General features: G+C 38.5%; 1 protein-coding gene across 4 annotated transcripts in view; it reads left to right on the top strand.

The window, feature by feature from the left end:
• Positions 1–22,953, top strand: part of SEC24D (SEC24 homolog D, COPII coat complex component) — a 58,222-nt gene that overhangs the window by 10,817 nt on the left and 24,452 nt on the right. For all 4 annotated transcript variants that reach the window (XM_056357325.1, XM_056357335.1, XM_056357345.1 and 1 more), the window contains exons 5-8: positions 703–966; positions 1,737–1,858; positions 5,378–5,489; positions 6,827–6,954. In XM_056357325.1, the coding sequence (XP_056213300.1) occupies positions 703–966; positions 1,737–1,858; positions 5,378–5,489; positions 6,827–6,954 (626 nt within the window). The remainder of the gene's footprint in view (positions 1–702; positions 967–1,736; positions 1,859–5,377; positions 5,490–6,826; positions 6,955–22,953) is intronic.

The following is a 22,953-nucleotide window of genomic DNA, read 5'->3' as shown; positions in this document are numbered from 1 at the left end:
GAAAATTATTTTGCCATAGATCTTTGGGGAGAAGTTTGACTAAAAAGATGGAGGTTTTGTAAAATAGTAAGTATTTACAGGTTTTAAGTCTCAAAAAAACCTGTTTCCAGGTTCCTTTTGATTCTTATTGGAATCTGGATCTTATAAACAACAAACTCTTCCTCACCAGTGTGTACAAAATAATTCCCACGTGTTTCATCTTTTAACATCGAAATCAGAAGATGGTTGTAAACCAGATAAAATGAGTGGATTTATCTTCCATCAGACCTGTCATGGTGAAATGCAAATAGCAGACTAACAAAAATATGCCATGTAAAAGAAATTGATTATTAAGCAAAAAGAATGTTGTTTCATGTTATGAAATTAAACATTATTACAAAAGCAAATAGTGATTTATGTGTATTTAATCAAGAATTGTCAAACGCTGCTTCCCTCTCTTTTCCTATCCACCCCAGCTGCAGGCTTTTATTGAAAATAGAGTCAAAAGAAATAATATTGAGTGTCTGAATCAGTTCAGACTTAAACTATGAGGTCAGATATGTTATGTTGAACAGGCATTCAGAATCCTCATAATGCAGCATGGTTGGTATGGGATACAGTACTTGTTATAGGTTGTAAATGTATTGAGCAAAAATAAAACACCTTCCGCGCAGAGTTGGTAGGTGTTTGTTTTTGACTTGGCTGACATAGTTTCTTACACAGGTCCTGGCACTACTCCAAGCTCTCGCATGTCTTCTGGGCATCCGGCATCTTTTCAGGGTCCACAACCACCACCACCGACACAGCAGCAAGTCACTTTACCATCTGGATCACAAGTTCCTCCACCAGCAAATAGTGGCCTTTGTGCTCAACCATCGTTGCCTCCTATGGCCAGACAAGATGGGATCCCTGGACCTGTCCCCCCAAATCCTAACTTGCCACAGCTTTCAGGTCAGCCTTCAGGGCCTGGATATCATCCGCAGCAAGGTAAGGAAGGATGTTTGTTAGCAATTAAAAACAAAACATGCATGGGGAATCACTGGTGGAACTGCAGCTATTCTCAGCTGATGTTCTGCTGACTTGGAAAAATGAACGTTGAATCCTCTTTTTGTAGAATGGAAAGATATGCATTGTCAGTACATTCAAGGCAGGCTATGCTTTTCCTCAAAAGTTTAGCACTCTGAGACTGGAACAAGGAAAAGGAGATTAAGTCAGATCAGGAACAAAATTATTTGGTTAGTAATAGGTAAAGGTGCAGTACGGTACAGAAAGGAGTTTCTCTTATACTCTGTAAAGGTATAGGTTGCTCTCCATCTTACAGTACTGTCTATCATAAGCAGCTTTCAAAATTACTTTACTATAGCAATAAAGAATTGTAACTGAACACAATTATTTAACCTGTCATAGGCGAGTAAAAGAGTTATTTTGACAACTAAAAAGCCAGCTAACTAGACCAGTTTGCATTGACTGATGTTAGGGGAGAGATTCTCACTAATATAATGGCCTGGTTTGAGTAACTGTGGTAATCTCTACTAACCATCCTACTTGGCATGTACCTGAAAACTTTGGAGCCAAAGTTGTCACGCCTAGTCTTGCACTGAGCCAAAGTAATCCATTTCTTGCAGAAAACAGAAGGGAAGGAGAAATTGCGTTTAGCTGAGTAACAGTGAGTTTTATGGTAAAAGTTTAAAATTGTGTTAATGATGTTAAAACATAACTTAAATAGTTTAAATGAATTATCATTTGTAACTCTGCAGCAAACTATGGTCCTCAGATGGCAGGATCTCAGCTGTCTTATCCTGGTGCTTTTCCTGGGGGTCCAGCACAGCTCCCAGGTCCACCTCAGAAGAAGCTCGATCCTGACTCTATTCCAAGCCCAGTGAGTAATGTCGCACTAATTTTTTATAAAAGTAAATTTCTGGCATATTTAAGGTAACGGAATGACAGTGGTAATAATAATGTATTTATTTTAGTTGGTGGGGTGTTTTTAGGGTTTTTTTGTAACATCAAACAGCACTTACATGGCTTGGTTCACAAGATACATTCCAATTTTTGCCATTTCTTAATTACATGCTGTTTTGTAAGCTGTACTGTCAGTTTTGCGTAAATCAGTGCATAATGTGTTTTTTAGTATGGAAGAAGCTTTATCACTTTATCTAACATGGGACATACCCATAATACCAAATACTTTAATAGGAATTTGCAATAGGATTCTTAGTATGACAGTGAGCATTACTGAAGGATTACTTGCATTCACTGCAGCTAATCGCCTTTCCTTTTCATGCTGGCAAGTTTGAAGGCTTAAATTTGGTAACAGGTAAACACTTGAAATAGCATTTGTGCAGAATACAGGTATGTGAACTCTAAAACTGCAATCCTGGAAATGCTAAGAAGTCCCGTGCTCAAAAGCCACCTCACCATTTGATTTCAGGAGTTCTGCAGGCAACTAGAATTATTTGCCTGAGCATCCTTCCAGTTGCTGCAGCTTTGTAAAGATTTCGGTGCCTTGGAATATACTTATTGCTGAAGTTTCATACAGGTTGAAGAAGCTTAGCTGTTGGAACATGCACTGGTGGGACAGTGTTTCTTCTTAGGATGGTGTTAGAGAAGAAGAAAACAAGGTTATGATTGTGTCCATCTTTCTTAAATAAAGTAGGCTAGTTGTTACCCAAAGAATAGCTAGTCAGATGCAGGCTGCATTTTATTTCTTTATTAGAAACAGCTGATTTAAATAAAGGGAGAAAATGTGCTGAACTCATGGGGAAAACACATTCTGATGCACACACTTATACTGGTTCAGACAATTGTCTGGACAGGTCAAAAGTTCCTTGGAGAGTCAGGATTTTGAAGCAAGCTGTGTCCTGCAACTTGACTTAGAACTTTCTGCTTCAAAAAAAAGTGTATTAGCCACCACACCATAAGCTAGTCTGGGTGAAGGAATCTTCCTCTGCTGAAGCAGTACTGCTGTACGGGAAAGAATTTGTGTTCCACCAAGATGAGATAAAAGTGTTTGTCTCAAAGCCTGACACTGTCTAGTAGGGAGCAGCCCTCCTTCCTTAAACTGGGATATTCTACTATCGTTCTGGACAAGATTATTTGTTTTATCCAGCCATAGTTTAGATGTAAAATCCCCATAATTTTGGAAAAATGTTTGCTGATAATCACTGAGCTTAATGTAATAACTGCAATTACCTCCATTAAAGGCAATTTTCAAGTTAAATGTAACTGAAAGTCATTGCATAAAAAAACTGAAGTGAGTGTTTCAAATTAACAAATGGTCTTAATAGGTCAGTCATTCCTAGTGTTTCAGTATGGTGCTTTCGACATAAGGATAAAATGGTCTTGTCTAATTAAAAAAAAAGGGCGGGGGGAGGGAGAGAAGGCGGTTTGGCATGAAAGCATGGTCTGATGTCTTGTTTCAATTATGCACATAGAATAAACAGCCTTGACTATGGCAGCGATGTTAAAATAGGTTAAAAGGTTTGTTTAAGCAGCACAGAGAGGATCAAAATTACATGTTTAAAAGAAACTTAATCTGGGTCAAAGTCTGTAAAGGGCAAAAAGCTAATTCAGAATGAGGAATAAGTATGACCATGTGTATTTCTCTTCTTTTATTTACATTATATAATTACAGTAGTGTTGCCAGTTAAATTTACTTCTTATCTGTAGCCATTGTTGATTTATATTTTTCTTACATATGTTAGAGGTTGATATGTGCTCTGACAACATCTATGAAAACTAGCATCTGGGCTTTGTCAACAATTATTTCCAAGAATAATGATGTATTTAGGTCAGTTAACTGTGGAATACCATGGTGCATTGATCCTTTGCAGAGCTAAGTCTGAAAGTGGTTTGCTTTCTTCAGCCAGTGGACCTTTTTAGAGCAAAACCTTTTATCTTCTAATGCAAGAGTTAGCAATAAGTATACAGTCCAAGGAGGCAGGGAAAAGTAATCAAGCAGAAGATATAACAAGCTCTCTGAGGAATGTACTGTATATTTAAATTGCAATACAATAACTTTACTGGGAAAAAAAAATTACAGGCCCCAGATTATTTCCAGTGTGTTAAGAAATACCTCTTGGACAATGATCAATAGACTCTATGCAATTAATTTTGTTTTTCTTCTCTGTTTGCTTTCCAACAGAGGCTTCTGAACTTCCCTAGCTATTATTAGAAATTCACGTACAGTGGAAAGATACAATTCCATGGGATACCAACAGCAGTGGCAAAGCCAGTTTCAGAAATTCCCTGTCTCATTCCTATTGCCTCTCACAGCTGTTCGGCTACACTCTAAACCAGATTGCCGAAAAGATAGCTTCTTTGAGGGAAGAGGAGGAATAATGGTATCATCTCAGTGATCCGGTTTATGGTGTGGAACAAAATACAGCTTTATATATCTTCAGGTATATCCTGAAAAGTATCAGACTTTAACAGGGGTGAGGAACTGTGCAGAAGCAACAGTGGAGGAGGTGTATGGGAAAGGAATTTGTTCAGTAGTAAAGCCAGTTTCATGAGCGCTTCATGAGATTACATTATACATTGCTATAAACGAAGCTTCGACCAAAGTAAATCTGTACATGATCAGAGCTGCTGCATTTTAATAATATCTGTGATTGCTCTCCTTTCTTTCTAGGAGGAAGCTCACAACATGGTAGTCTGACCTAGGGAACAAAACCCCTCAGCTCCCGTGTTGAAATACTACCTAATGGCCAAAAAGGCTTTTCTCAGGAGTTCTAAATTGCTGCTTTCTAAATGACAGTGCTGAAATACAGCTCAGCTAGGAAGATGATCTACTATGTAGATTATTGTTTATTTCTTAGCCTGTGCATGGAGCCTATTCAAGAGGAATGGGGACTAACCCCTTCCACCATTGCAATCCGATCGATTACCTGTACATTCATTTATGAAGAACAGCAGCTGGCATGACTAGGGTCATTCAAAATATAACCAGGTATATATGGCATCCAAGTAAGGTGATGCACCTTGCACTTCAGTTTGGTCTGGGAGAATGGAAGACCAGATTCAGTAATGAGGACTTATTTACATCATCACTCTCCTCAATTTGCTGGCTAGCTTCTCTTGAGAAGGTCTGTCCTCCTAGCAGTCGTCGTACTTACTCATTTGTTCACTGAATATAGGTCTTATCCACCCCAGCATGCAGTGTTACACCTGAGTTCCAACAGGCAACTGTGGCTGTAACTAAATCATACTGCTCAGCTGTGTGTATAATTTTCTTGTTAAATGTCCCGGAAGCCTGTATTGTGATAGGTTTGTAGCACCTCGTGTCTAAGACAATGTCTCTAGTGTTACTTGGTGTAGATGTTGGTGTAACTGTTTATGAATGTAACTGAATCCATGGGTTACTTTTCTCATACCCTTCTTGCTTCTTATTCATCAGATTCAAGTAATTGAAAATGATAAGGCTTCTAGGGGAGGGCAGATCTATGCTACAAACACAAGAGGACAAGTTCCTCCTCTTGTCACCACAGACTGCATAATACAAGACCAAGGTAACTGTCCTTCTTACTAATTTGGTAGTCTTTCTACATGAAATATAATTTACGATAAAAAAAGACTAAATTCTCAGATTTCTCATCAGAAAATGATGCTCCTTACTCTAATTTAGACACGAAATAGGAAACTTCCTTTAAAGAAAAAAAGTAGGGGTGGGTGACAAGTGGGAGTTGAATTCTTATATCTTGGGTTAATACCTCCTCTATCCTTCCAGACCTTTAAAATAATATGATTAGTTGAGAGAACTTTTCTTTCTAACTTGAAATTTAAAACCTTGAAAAATTGTAAGTTGAAAATCCTTTTGGGGTTCTTCTGAAATTTTAGAAGATGGAAAGTACAAGCAGCAATGAGACTACCACTGTTAAGTATTAAAATACATATTTTAGAAAATTCTGTCTAACTGGTAGGGGCAGCATTCCAGCAATCTAGTTGACTATTTTTTCCTTGGGCCAGTGTATCTGCCTTTGCTTATGCCTAGAGCCTGGAAGTACAATATTCCATGTGCTGCTTTTGACAGCAGACTTGATATTTTAGTACAAGTTAAACTGATGGTGTCATTTAGTCCAACATTAATTTATCACTGCTTGGAGAAACTGCTTAAAATGTACAAACCCGTCAAGGCTTTTTGGCATTATCTGAGAATGGGGTAATGCAGTTCTGACGAACACATTCCTTTCAAGAAACAGAGTAGATTGATAATTAAAAAAGGAGCATAAGGAAGCCAATTTCTGAAGCCCGGTTGCCTTTCAGTGCTCTCATCTGCAGTGCACAGTACAGTTTCCCATTGAGGGAATTGAGCTAAGTGTGCAACCAGAAGTGGTGTGGTGATTTTAGCACACTATATTTTACAAGATAAATGAGCATGGTGATGTTAACACAGATGCACTTTTTTCTGAACCGGAGCTTGCTCATTAGAGCAGTCTTAACAGTAGGTATCAGTCTGCAGCATTTCTTTATGTCCCGTGGTGACATTACCACTGGGGATTTCATCCATATTATTTTCTTCTAAGATCTTAGATATGATATGTTTCAAACTAATCTCTGTTGAGATTCTTACTGTGTGGCGTTTTTTCTGATTGTGGGGTTTTCCTTGATATGTTTAAATCTGTGCTTAAAACTCAAACAGGTTTATCTACCGGGAGGGGCAATGGGCTGACATACAAAGAGGAGAAAAGGGCAGGAGCTTGCATGGGGGGGGAAAAAAAGCATCTATTTAACTCGGCATATGCACTTGTTGCTTTGTGTTGTTGTTTTGATTTTTCTGGTTTGTGTTTGGGACAGGCGCGTCCCTTTTAACAGCCTTTCATTCTGTACACTATGTTGGGTGTTGCAGGCCATGCCAGCCCTCGTTATATCCGATGTACTACCTACTGCTTCCCATCGTCTTCAGATATGGCCAAACAGGCTCGCATTCCACTGGCAGCTGTCATCCAGCCTTTTGCTATTGTACCACCAAATGAGGTAAGGACTAACTGAATATTAGTCCTACGTGGTTTTTGTCTCCTAAATATTACAGACTTGTTCTTCTCTGATTGGGTTGGGGTTGAGGGTGTTTTACCTCTGACTGTGAGGAAGTAAGACACTAGAGAGATGTCAGAAAACGATGAGATGCATTTGGGTCACGATGCAACTTGAAGGGATAAAAGTCTTTGTTTTCACAGTTGTCAGGCTTGTAGCTTTTCTAATCTGAACCACTAGGTTCCTGGTGTGTTCCCCCAACTGCCTCTGGTTCATGCCAGCTTTGTTGGTTGCTTGCTCTGCTGGAACTCCATAGGCATGGGCAAAGACATTAAAAAAAGATGACCACAAACTGTATCAAGTTCATTTTAAGACGTGGATGGTTACATTCAAAGAATGACATGTTTCCATTTAGTTATTTACAAAATAATTTAATTTCACAACAGGCTGAGAAGATAATGGTATTTTCTACTTCAGTGAGCTTAGTCATAGAAAGAAGACAAATGGAACCACCCATTTTTGGCACTCATTTGGAAGCACTAACCTAGTCAGTTCCTTTTCTCACGTTACTATCTCTAATAGCCCTTCATATTCCAAACATACCCCTCGTTCTTCTGCAAAGTATTTGTGCAGGTTGGCTGTATCCTGTGGTCTTAAAACAGTTACCCAGATTTCCTGGCATCCTGAAAGGATTTTAGCAGCAGCAGAGGTAAAACCAGTTTTTAAGTGCAGCATTTAGCTGCATCATCTGTGGGATCATCTTTCTTGTTCTTTAGCTTCTGCCTTCTCCATTGCACAGCTTATAAATTCTGCAACAAAGGTCTGCAGAATGCATTTCCTTTTCATGCACTGCACTAATGTACTGTCAGAGCGCTGTTTGCTGGGAAAAAAACAGGGATTTCATGAAAGTTGTAGCATGTGATTGTGTTTTCAAAAATGTCTCATAAAATGCATGCACAGAAAGGTCTAATTAAAATTACACAGACTTTCAGCGCTTGGTTTTGTGGTCTTTGATTTTTCTTTAACTTTTGTTTTATTACTTGTAAATTCTTAGGGTTTTTTTTTTAAATATGTTGGAAAAAAACAGATGTTGTTCTTTATCAGGATGGATAAATTCCAATGCAACAGTCCTCTGTAGTTTGAATTAAGAGTATTATTTTAGCAGGGTAGTATGTAGTTATCTTCTTTCTGGTCCACAGGGAAATAGGATGTATTACTTACGGATCTGCAGATACTGTGTGTCAACATTTGTCTGCTAGACAGCAACTTTGGGTTTCTTTCCAGTTCTTGAAGGGAATGTGCAGACTTGGCTTGTTGCCCCACCCCCCGGCATTTTTTTCTAGATGAAACTCCTGCTGTTGCTTTTGCAGCCATTCACTTTACCAGCCAACCTTTACTCTTCACTACCCTTTATCCCAGTTTTTGTGCCCAGGCAGCACTTACCGATTCTGCTTTCATGTTGGTGCTTCATTTGTGCATCTTTCACTTTCAGTCAGCCTGTAGTCATTTATGTCCCCCATGCAGGGCTTTCCTGTCTCCCGCATGGTGTTTGGATAGGGTGATCAATGAGTTGCTAAAATCTAAATCTCTTCTGCATACATAAATTAGCAGGATGTACAAACACTTGTACTTGGCCAAGTTCAGGAGGTTTTCCCAGGGTTGGCAGGAAGATGTACTCAGTGACCCACCCATTCTGAAGTGTTAGTGCTCTCAAGCTGCTGGAAAGGTCAGTGGAATTCATTAATCTGTAAAAAGCAATGTATTTTTCCCTAGCCTTTTTCTTGGAAGAGGCTAAAAAAACCTCTGAAAAATGTCTCTCAAAATTGGCAGCAGTCCAGTGTGGAAAATTTTAATGTGAACAATTATAGCTTGGTAAATTTATAAGAACTGGAGAGATGGTGTTACAGTAGGAAGCACTGGGCAGCCTTAACTGAGGCAGTTTTTCCAAGGCTTGACTGTGCCCTTTGTCTTCACTGCCGCTGCCAAAATAAGATCTTGCTCTTAAGCTCTTCTAATAAAAATGGTCTTCTATATGGGATTTATAACTACTTTAATTCTGAAAACCCACTTAATTTGAAAGAACCAAGCTTTTTACAGAGGTAAAATACATTCAGGGGCTTATTTGTGTTTCTGAATTTCCTAGCATGGTACATTCTGCCTGGAACTAGTGACAGCAAGGCACAGAATGTTCCTCGATTCAGAATATCTTCCCTATCTTAGTGCCTTTTAACAATGCCTACAAGTGATGCTCATCACATGTTACAGGGCTCAGTACAAAGTGGGAATCTGTCTCATCTCTTTATCATTTGATAAGCAGCATGTTGTACATATTAACTGTTTAAAATAATGATTTTTTTTCTTCTAGCCTTTTGGTGAAAACTTGGAATTCTACTTTGTTGCAGCTTCAGCTGCAGATGTACCTCTGTTTCTGCCGTTTCTAGTATACTCGGTGTTAGTACCCAAAGAACTTCAGTTCTGCTTCTTTTAAGAGGAGGAGGAAGAAAAGCAATGGCTACAAGGGTTTAGTGGACCATGGATGTGAAATGGCTGCAAGTGGTTTGTGCAGCAGTAATAACGATTAGGAGCAGCCACCTAACTGACCTATCTCACTTGAACTGAAAGGGCTTCAACAAATCTACACAGAATATGTGATCCATTTTGATGTGCATTACATAGACCATGCCTTTCTGTGTTAGTAAAGCCATATTTAAAAAGCTTTGGGTATCAGGGTCACTCAAGTGACTAATAGACTTAAGAGTTTTTTAAATAATTGGCGTTTTGCTTTGATCATCACTTACTAGTTGAGGGTGAATTTAGGATAGTGTATAAAATACATTTGCATTTTCAGTAGTCTTTTGTCATATAATTTTTTTTTCTATGCCATTATGGTACTCTATTATGGTACTAAGAGAGTTAGAAACAGAGGAAAAACCTTACCTTGCTCCCATTTCCAAATAATATGACAGTTCAGTGCAGTCTTCAGATGGTTTGGTTTTCCTTTCTGGAAGCCAATCCTGAGTGTGGATTTTTATTCATTGAGAAGGATTGCTTTTGCATTGATGAAGCATTACGTTCTGTCTAGGTGTCCTAAATGATATCAAGAGAACTGCAGATCATATTTTCTCCTGTCCATGCTTTGACACTGTGTAATCTGAGCTGCAGCAAAAAATTAGGAAAAAGCAGTGAAATAGCTAAGTCTGCTGACACTGGTAGAATTAGATGTATGAGAGGGAAAGCACAATTGTACAGACCTTATTTTCTTCTTTAATTGAACGCATTCACCATTTTGGTAAACGACTTATAAATGGTGGTACATGTCAGTACCAGTTGGAGGGTTGTGCGCTCTGATTAGTGTCTCTTGCTGAGCTTACACTTGGACCATCAGAGCAAAGTGTTGGGCTGTTCTTGGCAGTTCAGACAGTGGGAAGGAATGCCTGAGTGATTCTTCAGCTAAAGCAACTGGATAAGACGGAGTAGGAAAAAGTAATGGGTGCCCTGGTGTTGGCAGAGACATGTGCTTGATGAACATGATAGGCATCACTTTGCTGTCAAATGCGTTTTTTCCTGTTACTTTTTGACAAGGAGATCCTATGAGAAATTCTCTTTGGAGTTTACTGTAGCTTCTGCAGGTTAGCAGCATTTTGTTCTGCAAATTAGATATTTTTTCATGTCTCTCTCATTTCACATTTTACTATAAAGAATCAACAGTGCTCTGGCTGATGGAGCCTGGAACACTCCTTGAAGGTTTGGAATTAATACTTGTAATGAATTTAAAAAAAAAAAATAGCTGTCAGTTGCGTTCATAGAAACAGTAGTCAACTGGAAACTGAGCTTTGAGGATTTGTTTCCTTTCACTAAGAACATGGGGAGATAGAGATAAAAGATCCTGGGAGCCTTCCAATAGAAGGTTTAGATCCAGTGATCTGAAGCAGTAGCTTTCTCGGAAACGATCTTCCAGTTTGGAGGTCCAACCTGGGAAAAGAGAATTCAGGATTTCATCGTGTCTGAAAGGCAAATTTAAGATCAGTTGTCCCTGTGGGTTCTTTTGCGGAAAGAAGAGTGTCTACACACAGGGACTAGTCTCCCATCTCCAAAAATGAAGTCAGAATGTTAGTGTACAAAGTGAATAAGAATTTTTTTATAGCTAAGGTCTGGGAAAAAGCTGTCAGGAGCTGCGAAATATACAGACTTGATCAGGGGCATCTTTTGAAGACATGTACAACAGATATCTCAATTTCCAGTAAAGAATGGCATACATATTATCCCTATGGGAGAAAATAAGAATGCAAAGTAAAATCATCACAGTGCTAGATAAGGGTGCTAAATCAAAATATCTCATGCATGCTTTGAAGAAGTTTAATCTGTTTGCGGGAGGAACGACCCCAAAATAAACAGGGTTTGCTCCTGCAGTGAGAAAGAACAAATTCAGAATTAGAGAAATGTTATGAAATGAAAAGATGAAGATTCTATTGCTTTATAGCCTGTTAAAAACTCCCCAGGCAGTTGAGACCCAGTGGAATACGACCGTGTCTGAGAAGTTCAATAGCATCTAAAAGTCTGGTAAAAATTCTGAGTTGAGAAGACACAAGGCCAATGTAAGTGAATACAAAGCAAGGCATAAAAATACACCTATACTGCAATATCTGTCTTCACATCAAGAGAGGAAAGTTCAACTCCATAACAATGTGTAGTCAAAAGAGTAAGAAAGATCTAATGCAGCTAAGATGCATGATTGCGGGTGCTCACATGTAACCTGGTAAAACTGCACAATTAAAACATTCTAGAGAAGTGGTTATCAAATTTTAAATAGTAAAACTGGACACATTGTAGAAAAATTTAAAAAGGAGGCTGTACTTCAGTAATGTTAAATTGCAAGTGAGAGCGAATTTAACTAAGTAGAGACCATTTAGTAGAGATTGTTGTAGGGTTGTGTTTGGTATTTCAAAAGCGGCTAAGTTAGCTATGCTTGGCATACAGGCACTGAGCTTCAGAAGAGCAGAGCAAGTGAAATGGATTTATTCAGAAAAGCTCTCAAGTTGAAAGTTAGAGGGGCAGAATCCACCGACCACATGCAGTCTCTCAAAGATAACTACAAAAAAGCTAAAGCCAATCTAGAAAACAATAAAACTAGTGAACATTATGTGTGTACTAGATCCCATTCGAAATAAAGGCTGTTAAAACATTTGTGCCTTACTTCCCCTCCACACACCCAGTGTCTTAACAGCTCTAGACATTTCTGAATCTTATCTTTACCAATTTTTTATTTATTATTTCTCAAAAATAGCGGTTCATTTTCACTGTCCTGACTTGGATGATCTATGGAAAGTATTTGTTTGTTATAGATTGAGAATACAGTATCACTGTTTGATGTAACTTATTTTTAGTCCAGCAGTGCTTTAGCAACAGTCTATAAAAATAAACTAGCTCTCACAGTTATCATCATAGACCAAGCCATACATGAATTTGTTTGGGAGATGTATGAATGTTTCCAGAGCCTGAATAAACCATGTGATCTTAATTTAACATTTAATACTTGGTAACAAAAGGTAGTTAAAACAGTATTTCATGTTGTAAAACCAAAAATAAACAACTCCAAATAATTATCTGTACTTACATCTAAATTACCTTCTTCTTTGTTCCTTAGTAGTTTTGTGTTGGCATTCTCTACCATGTTCTTTCCTATTTTATTTTTGTTAAGAAATATTAGTTACTGAGAATTTAATACTTCACTTTCCATTTTTTTTCCTCAGTTAATTAACTAGTTAAAAGATAAAACTGGACTGGAATTACTTCTCAGAAAGGCTGGTGTTCATGAACTAAAAGCCATTTAACCTTTTCAGAACAGTGAACTTTGATGGTGACCAGTGCAGTTGAGCTGTTTGGAAAGCCATGGTTTATACAGGGATTTTTAAGGTTAGCAGAAGCTAAAAACTGAGGTGAAGATCTAGCATGTGATGCAATGCTCTAAATATTTTTTTTTGTTTCAAGAACAAACTCAAGTACCAAAGTGCAGATTTTCTTTTAGACTCCAAGTCTACTCCTTTGGGTTTTAAATAAGTCATTTAAATGTTAAATAAATATGAAGAATTAGGGAAATCACCACACTCCTGCAGCCTGCCCTGGGCTCAGTGAGGGCTCAGGTTCTGCTGTCTGTAGCTAGTAAAAAGTGCAAGCAGGCAGTAGCTTTAGTTTGAAGCATGGTTTTATAGACCCACGTGTTTATTAGTGGTCATGTGCTCATGCAGAGCTTTGCTTTGAGGAGAGTGAGGAATGCTTAGTTTGCAGGCAATACAAAACAATTCCAAGTAAACATCTTACTGACTGCTCCCTTCTGTTAGGGATTGGTTGAAAAGCACAGACTGCAGAAACAGATCCTTGAGGTGCTTGCTGGTAACATCTACCCACTCTAAAAAGCCATCATTTTTATTTTACCCTTTGATTTCTGCCTTTCATCTAGTTACTTATTCACAGGAGGCCCTTCCCCCATATTGCTTGAGAGCTTAGCTAATTTAAGAGCTTTTGATAAGGGATTCTATCAAAAGACTTTTTTCAAGAGGAATACATTATATCAGCTAGGTCGTGCTTATCTGCATGGTGTCTGACTCTTGACAAAATTCAATAGAGCTACGTGTCATGACGTACCTCGACAAGAGCCACATCAGCTCTTCCTCTGTATATCCTATTTCTTTGTCTTTTTATGTTCTCCTACATTGTACTATCTACCAGTTTGCTTTCTGTAGCATATGGACTTGCTGGTCTGTAGCTCTGGGGTCACTCAGTGGTTCTTTGTAAAGTTTCTTTTTGTATTGCTGCCGCCTTTCCTTTTGGGTGCTGAAGCTGATGTAAGCAATTGGTTTTATGTACAGTTCAGCAATTTCACACTGTGAGTCTTTTTACACAGGAGTTGCATGGTTAGGCAGTAAAATTGTCCATAATACTAGCAAGGTTTTTTCAAACTATCAAAAGATGAGAGTTTTAAGAAAATTTTCTGAAGAAAACGTTCTGAAAGAGATTGGCAACGGTTTTGCCATGCTCTGTTTTGAAATGTCTCACCCTTCTTGGCTTGTAACTTTGTAATCCCCATATGTACTTGGGACCTGAGGTGAGATTCCTCTTTGTGTTCATAGCTACTGGAAATGAAATGTCAGAGTTTATTGAAAGTTTAATGACTCTTTTCCTTTTGAGTATACTTCATATGACCCTTTATCTAGGTTATTCAAAATTCCTTCATGCCTGTTGACACTACTGGTCCTTTCTCCAGTATAGGTATCAAAAGCTTCCTCCTTTCAAATGAGTACTCCACAGCAAAACCAGCAGCTCTCGAGGAGATAATATTTTGCTATCTCGGAATTGTAAGTGGGACAGATTGCTTTGCATGCTTACAGTACTGATCTCTGGGTTGTCCAGGCTCCAGCAGAGAGTGATTTTTGTCAGTGTCTTTGGGGCACACTATCAAAGTACTCTGTGCTAGATGTCATATTTTTCTAAAACATGGTAAGAGTAGAAGCCCTGCACATGTGATATAACTTAATAGTTAGACACTTAGACTGGTGATGCTGAAATGCTTTTACACCCTCCAGAAAAGGCAGGGGTTGACCACTAAGCTGTTGGCCAGTTTGTACAGAAGAGTTTGTTGCCTCTGTTTAAACTTCTGCAGGTGAAAGTCAGTGGATCAGAAAGAGAGCATGTGCATCAATAACACACTGTAGATGACAACTGGGTCAGTTTAGGGATAGGGCCATGCTACCAGCCATTCTTTCTTGTTCTTAGGACTGCCTTGGTATTTTTACAACAAATCCAATGTCAAGCTGTTTGGAATAATCAATTCATATAGAGACTGTCCAAGTAGCATAAACCTCTGTATCGTGAACTCATTGCTGTATACCATGCTGGTATGAGCCTAAGCACTACTACTTCTTCCATTTTCCAGTCATTAAAATAAAACAAGTGCCAAAGCATTCTTATTAATGCCTTCATTTGGGAGAGAACTGTGAGACTGGTCTCATAGTTCTGAGTCTGCCTGGACTATGGAGCAGGAGGAGTATCTGACATTTTGTTGCTTTGTTGGTGCTATTTTACTTGATTTTTTTTCAATAAACTAGCGCTGGGTTAATATCTAGAGTTTTTGCATAGCTCCTCTGTGGTGCCTGACTCTCCCATGCATGGTATGGAGAACCCAGAACTCTTAGGCATCTCCAGATGCCTCACCCAGAAAGCTTTTTTTCACTCTGGAGACCAGTGCCTGTAAGCTAGGTTTCATAATGCCTAATTTAGAGGTGTGTGAATCCTGTATTTGATGAGGCTTCCTTTACAGAGCATGCCCCATGCTAGTCTGCATTTGGTAGTAAAGCATTTGGAATTGGATTGCTTCCCAAGACTTCATCATCTAGGAAGAAGTTTTTTGTTAGTGTTTTGGGCTGTAACTACACTCTGTAACTCCAATGAACTTTCGGAGCCAGATTTAGAAAAGTCTATGGAAGCAGAGCTTTTCTTATTTCAAGTAAATTTCCTGATTTAGTTTTTTCTGTCTTTTTGCTTTTAGTGTACATTTTAAAATACTCTTAAAGTGTATTTTCAAAATACTTCTGTAGTACGCTGTTCCATGCACCACTCCAGTTATGGTAGGAGGTAATCCTGAAAGAGATGGGGACAGTGACTTGAAAATTTGCCATTATTATAAACCTTATTCATATTGTAATCAGAGTTCCTGATTAATTTTTTACAAATATGAAATTTAGACGGGGAAAATGCTTTTATAAAGATGTTGTAATTGGTTTCTGCTGCAGACTGTGTTTGTTCTTCAGAATGGTAATAGTGTAAGAAAAACAGTAACTATTGAAGGGAGATAAAAAGTAACATTCATATCCACTTAATTAGCTGGCCAACAATATTGATGAATTGTTTTGCCAAGAAAAATGAAACTCAAGTAAAAAAAATATTTTGGCTATCACTAGATACCTCTGTAACTCAACATAGCTGCTTGAATAGCATCTACCATTTTGCACATGCGTTTTCCCCTGCAGGTGGCACATTGCTGTCTTGAAATGGTGTTTGCCTCCCGTACGCACTGGCCAAAGTTGATCATAGCAACAGCAGTAAATTAAACATTGTGAGACTCTGCAAGCTCTAACCTTAGGCTGTCAGAGATGTTGCTCAGCTACCTTGGAAACTTGAGAGAGTCAGAATGCACTGGTATTTAGGAAGTTCAGGAGGAAAAGTTAGTGGTTTGCTTTTTAAGCTGAAGTTGTTATTGCATTTTCAGTTCATATGTGTTTTACTTATTTGTGCATATTAATGCAGTACTGTAGTTTGGATGCAACCGTGTAAAGTGTGTAATTACATTGAAAAAATGTTTTGTAAAGTTGTATAGGAAGCTGATGTTGGCGGAAGGTTGTGGTTGGGTCGTATGGTCTTGGCTTTTTTGTATCAGGCAAATGTACCAGGTTACATGTGGGGCCTAATCATATCAGGCTCTAATGCTGTTCTGTAGCCTGCTTTTACAGAATGCCCCTTCATTGGTTCTGTGGGAAGGGAAGCTTGGCTTCTTGGAGGACGAGAAATAGGTGGAGGGAGCTGCTTTTTCATATGGTGTTCAACCAGAATTAGGTAATCTATGCTTGCTAAATGGAGGCATAGATTACCTCCTCAGCCTCAGAGTAAAGGAGCAGTAAACAGAACAGGTCTGTGCCCTTCACAGGACTGCTTAGCTCATAACTCAGTTCTGCACAGCCCCTTACTTGTGACATTCAGCTGTAGCTCAGCATTAGTAAAAGAGAGGAGGATAGTTGCATACAAACATTATTAATGTTTGGGGGTTCCAGAATCTGCTTGAAGCATCACAGCTATGATAGTTGTGAAAGTATTCATGGAGGAGAGATGCAGAGTATGAACATTCCTACCTGATGTGGCATTTTTAAAATAACAGCTTGACCTTCAAAATTAACATTGTAGAAAGGACATGACGTTTAAAAAGGGTATTAAATTCATCCCAGATATACTTGCTTCAGAGGTGAGGTTATTCAGTGCTCCTTTTGTTCACGTAACAAAAATTCTCATTATAGTTTCTAAGTACTTCTGTGGCAATTGGCTAGCCGTAGTTGGCTTGTGAATGCAGCATGACATTTAAAGTATGCCCAGTTCTTTCTGATTTCAATGGAGATAAATTAATTAGCCTTAGAGGAATGTTTACTAATAAACATTGTTCAAGAAGGCCTGCAGATAAACAGAACTATTTTATCCACCTCCAATTAAACCCTTTTGTACTTGTCTGTGCTTTTTTCTGTCATTAAAGTTTCTTTCTTTAATATGTTTGTGTGAGCAAAAATAGGAGCAAGAAAGTTTCTATTTTAGAAATTTCTCAAGAATGCAAACATGAGTAGTCAGTTTTAAAAGTCACAATAATGCCTCCTAACAAAAGAGAAACAGCTCCAGGTTTTCAAGAAGGAAGGCAACCCTCCACTCATTAGACTTTCATGCATGATCTTAAGTCAATAATTGCTTTTCTCTCAAATGATGAAAAATTTTATATACATACATATACACACACCTGCACACCCCTGTCTACCCAACCCACATACTTGGCCTCTAAAGTTGATGATAGCGCACAGTGGGCCAGAATGGTCCTGAAATCCAGAACTAGGTGGCTTTTTTGTTCTCGCTACAAAGACTTGAATAACATTGATAATGTTATTCTGATGCAGAATTTCACCTAGGAGAAGTGTTGCATCAGAGATCATTACGCTACATTTAGATTTATTGACAAACTTAAATATTTTTTCCCTAAACCTAGAGCTGCATGTTCCACAAGTACTATTTGGAGTGGGTTTTTAATAGCTATCGTAAGGATTTTCTAGAGCATGTTATAAATGGTCACAGCTGTGTTTGCATTAAATGGTCTTTGGCCTTTTAAAACAGAATTGATATGCTAATTTACCCATTATCTTTACATGTTATAGGCTGGGCCTGTGTTTTAAACTCAGATGTTTGATTTATCATATATTTAGCCATCTTGAAAAATGCTGTTTGAGGGTAAACTAACATTGATGTGACAATACAGCATATGTAAGAGACTGGGCCTGTCAAGAAGTCATCAGTAGTCATAGTATAATAATAGTAAAATAATTCTGCCTGCTGTTTTGAAAATGCTCTAGAGCTGTCCTGCAGTGATCTGCCAAAAATAAAAACGGTGCCTGATTGAGGTGTCTTTTAACAGTTCTGTTTACTTCTGTAAAATATATTGATGAGTATCTTTTATTTTGGTCTGTGCTGAATGAATTTCAGGCAGACCAGGCAGAGAACAAATCCCTGAATATCAAATTTACAATTTTATTGAGAAACTCCTGTGATCAATAAAGCTAGACTCTCTCCCTTGTAATTACTACTTACCATTTCTGTAGAAAAGCTTCCTAAAACTTGCCTGTCTTATTTTTCAATGGTTTTACAGCTAGTGTGATAATCATGCCTACAAATCTTGGGCAAGGACTGCCGTGCTGGAGCATCTGTGATACTGATATGTGGGAAGTGGAGCTGTGGATTAGTACAGGCACGAACCTGAGTCCTCTCATGTGATTTAGCGTGTGTCTATCTCCCTCAGGGGTGCTAATGGGAAACAGGGAGGGGAGCGACATGACAAAGATGACACTGTCCTAGAGTAGTTTTGTCTGTCTCTTACCCCTTCCCTTGTTCTCTTCTTGTGTATGTGCCTCTGCACCAGCTCACACTTTTACTAGGTTGAGTATAGTTTGGGCTGAGGCAGGTCTTGCTTGAGATCCAATTGGTTTAAAGTGCTAACATTTTAAAAGTCTGTTGTTCAGCACAGTTTCTTGATTATCCAATTTCACGCTCCTGTTATATCATCAGTTAATCCTGGCTGCTGACCTTCACTTGAGATACAGCATGTCCGTACATCCAAATAACAGTCAGCACTACAAAGCTGAGAAGTGCTGGAGAGCGCTGACTTGTTAACACTTCGTATTCCTGGTCTGGGATCATGACCAGGAGAATTTGTGGTGCCTCTCTTAAGCATGGATAGTAGACTACTTTCCTTTTTGTGCTTTCTCCTCCCCCTCTCCCCTACCCTTTTCTGTCACCTGTATGATACAGAAGTTCTAAAGAAGTAAGCTAGCTTATTTAGTTGGTTTTTTTACATCAAAATTTTATCATTACTGTGTGTATTTCCCCCCCATCCTCAAACTTTTTAAAATCCTTCTTCTTGAATAGCCTATATATGCACTCTGCACACTGCTAGCTCGATTCAGTTAATTGCAATACTCTCCTAAAAAACAGAATGCTGAGTGAGGATTTAAAGGATATTCTTGAGGTATGATCCACTGAAATCAATGTCTAGCTTTCTGTTTATTTTAGTACATACTGGATCATAGCCCATCTGCAGTGTCAACTTGAAATTCAGCTACCATGCCACACAGTATTGTTTGCATGGCCATGTGTGCAGGTGAATGTTTCTGCCTAGGTCTGGAACGTTTTTGGGCAAGAAGGTTTGAACATGCTGCTGGCGTTTTTACGTGGTCTGTAAAAATCAGGACAGAGCCAAGAGATAATGCGTCACGTGGTTGATGCTTCGGCCGTGCTGCAGTTATGTAAACAAACAAGGAAACAGATGAAAAAAGACTTATGGAAAATATTTGAACCTGCTATGAACCCTGCAGAGAGATAGTCCAAATTAGCTTGAGTCGTCAGCTGAGGAGGCTGATAGTGTTCAACATCTAAAAACCAAGAATAGGCAAAATAATTTCTGTCTTCGGAGGGGATGGCTTCTGATAAAAGACAGTAAGAACATCACAAAGAGAAATGCTTTCTTGACGTTTTAATGCGACTCAGTAAAGCAACTCAAAACCAAGGGATTATTTGTAGACTGGTTAATCTTTCTCAAAAGCAATCTATGGTGATATAATAAAAGAAAACAAACCCCTACAGCAGTCCTAGGAAACAGTTTGGTTAATGACCTAGATTTTTTTCCAAAACCACCAGTGTTAGATTTCAAAAATCTCCCTTGATTATCTGAAGGAGTTTCTTCTCATCTCTTTACTGTACTGATTAAACACAGGATTTACTTAGGACAGTGGTACCGCACTTGGCCAACAGCCTTCTCCTCTGTCCATTAGGAAGCTGTATTGTATAGTATATCTTAAAATTGTCTTACTAATATTGTAATAATTACACTTGCATCAATGTAAGCGTAAATAATGTCTAGAAACACTGCCTTTCTGAATTTGTTGCCCTGCACAGCTTGTCTGTTTAATGAGCCCTCTGGGTTGAGTAGTTGGCAGTTTTGTGTCGGTTTCTGTTAATCAGCCATGCAAATACAGTGTTTAGTGTTCGCTGTACATCAGAATAAAATATTTTATCTGCTGTAGTACTGCTGATCATGGAGTATAATTTTAAAGAACTGTCATATTGGAAGTCATCAAGAGTTATGTATCTGTGGCTGTCCAAATGTGTGAGTGCTCTTCTTTTTGAAACAAATAGCCCTTGTCTAAACACTATCTGAAATCTTAGATCCCCTAAATCTGGGGTTTTCATGGGGTGTGCTTTCAGGATCATTTGCCTCTGAGATAACTTGCAGTTGAAAAAGCAACTTGTCACATGTAGTATACAGTGTTACATTGTGTAGAGTAACCAGCCATGTCTTTCAGCAGTTAAGTTCTTCACAAGTATGTAGAAGAACCCGTGGCAAGCTCCTCTTCTTGTAGGGTGTGACAGAGACACTGATGTAACTGAAAACTACGCTCACAGAAAGAGTTTTTATGTTCCTCTTGGATGTAGCCAGAGTTCACAAGCTGTGTGGGCCTCTTTCCAGTACGATTCTGTATTCCTGTTGTTTCAGTGCTGAGGTGGAAAATGCATCTGAACAATGGTGAAGTCAAACTGAGGGTGGAAACGTAGCTCCTAATGCAGATTGGGAGGGTCTGTGTCAGGGAGTGGATAGGAACCCACCTTGGCTGTGGTAGGCAGGAAAAGGCAAAGACAAGGTGCAATGTCCATCACATGCGGAGGTTTGTCTTGTAGCCCTGTCCGTATGCCAGTCTGACAATGAAAACAGATGCTGTATACATTTTATTTTGCTTGTGATAAGCAGCTAGTTTTTTTAAGCGTTTGTGTATGCCTCTCTTGTTCTCCAGAGACACACACTCTCTCTCATGATTTTTCTCTTTAGAACACCTTTATAGAGATGTGCCATGATGATCTTGAGCTTCATCACGGTCCTTACTCCTACACTTACAGTTTCCAGCTGTGGTCTTGATCTTGCAGCATGAATATGGTGATACTTCGCAGACATAACAGGGAACCCTCAGGAGGGTGTCAGGACTTCATTTTTATAGCAAGCAATAGTAATTCTGCTTTCTCAGAGTTGAAAGCACAGGTTACAGTCCCTCTGGAAATTTTTATGGATGTATTTCATCTTGGAGCTGTGCCACCAACGTCTATCTATTGCTTTGTGATATTGCTCTGACTCCTTAGAGATGTTCTTGCTGAAATATTTCCAAAATAAAACTCTTGCTATCGCAGCTATATTTGGGCTAATTGTGGGATAAGTTATGGTTTACCAGATCGACTTTCAGGACTTGCACTCTAATGGGGCCCTGAAGTTCCAGAGAAGGGGAAGTTTATGCAGGTCTCTTACAATAGTTCCATCTCTTCTGCCCAGTCTTCCTTTGCTTTAACCTAAAACTAATGTTCTGTCTACCAGCACAACTGATTCTTTCTGCCTCTCTTCTTTCAACTTACGTAAAAGGAATCCCTTTTATGCGTCCCATCCAGATTTAGGCTACCAAGTACTGGTTTAGTCATTGGTTTTAAGAAATTTTTTGATAGTGCTGGAACACCAACAATCAATACCTAAGTGTTCCTTTTTGTGAGGTCTGTCTCTGTTCACAGTTAGGTTTTTGAAGACATAAGGGGGAAGAGAAGTATAAGGCCATAACAAGTCCACAAGCATAGCAGATAACTATGGTAGATATCGAACTTGATTCTCTTACTATTTGTAGAGATTTAAGAGAGGAGAGAAAGAAAATGCTGATACTTTATAGGTGGAAAAGCAAAAGAAAACTAAGCATTGCATTTGTTAAAAAAACCCAAACAACAAAAGAACAAACTAACGTAATGAAAAAAGAGATATTTTTTTTCTTCTATCTTATTGCCCTGCTCCTGTAAGAGTTTGCCACTGATTTCCATGGGACCATAAATGGAGCTCTGCTTTATCTTCTGTTATGCAGTGACATCTACAGAGAGTGGAGCACATCAAACAAGACTTCCCCATTTAGTACCGTGTCTTTTTTAATGACCGTTTTTCTGTTATGTATTCATTAGTGTAAACTTGTAACTTTGTACAGTATTATTTATCTTTGTACATTCCTATGGAGATCTACCTTTTTTTTTTTTAAAAAAAAAAAAAAGGCTACTTCATCGTGACTGTTTTGACAGTCAGAAGCTGTTTTGACAATCAGAAATTAGCTAGCAGTTTACACACACAAACGGAAATTACTTTCTCTTGATGGATTGAATGTCTAGTCTTAGGGTTTAATGTCCTGGAAGATTTCAGCTTTTTTGAGGTAAAGTTTCTTTCACAACTGTATTACTCACATCAAGAAGTGGGTATTTGATGCTTTCAGTCTGAGTGCTTATTCTGAAGTTATTGTACGCATAGCTTTATTATTTATTATTGCTCATTATTGATGTAATGTTTGAAAGTATGTAAAGAAAATACTAAAATGTAAATGCCATGTAATTTAAAAAAATTCCAAGTGAACAAATCAATACGTATAGGGCTTTTTTGGGGAGATTTTTATTTGTTAGACAAAATCCTTAATTGTGTTACTTGTGTTTTTGGTTGGTTTTGCTTCATTGATTAATCTCTCTCCACCCACCCCCACCCACCCCCCCTTTTTTTTTCTTTTTTTTTTTTAAGATTCTGCATGCTTTTGTTATCGGTGTTTCATCCTTTATTTCTCTGGGCAAGACAAAACAGAATCCAGCATAGTATAT

The sequence above is a fragment of the Falco biarmicus genome, chromosome 1, assembly GCF_023638135.1.
Source record: "Falco biarmicus isolate bFalBia1 chromosome 1, bFalBia1.pri, whole genome shotgun sequence".
NCBI lineage: Eukaryota > Metazoa > Chordata > Aves > Falconiformes > Falconidae > Falco > Falco biarmicus.
The sequence above is the reverse complement of the archived record's forward strand: the minus strand, read 5'-3'. Positions and strand labels throughout refer to the sequence as shown.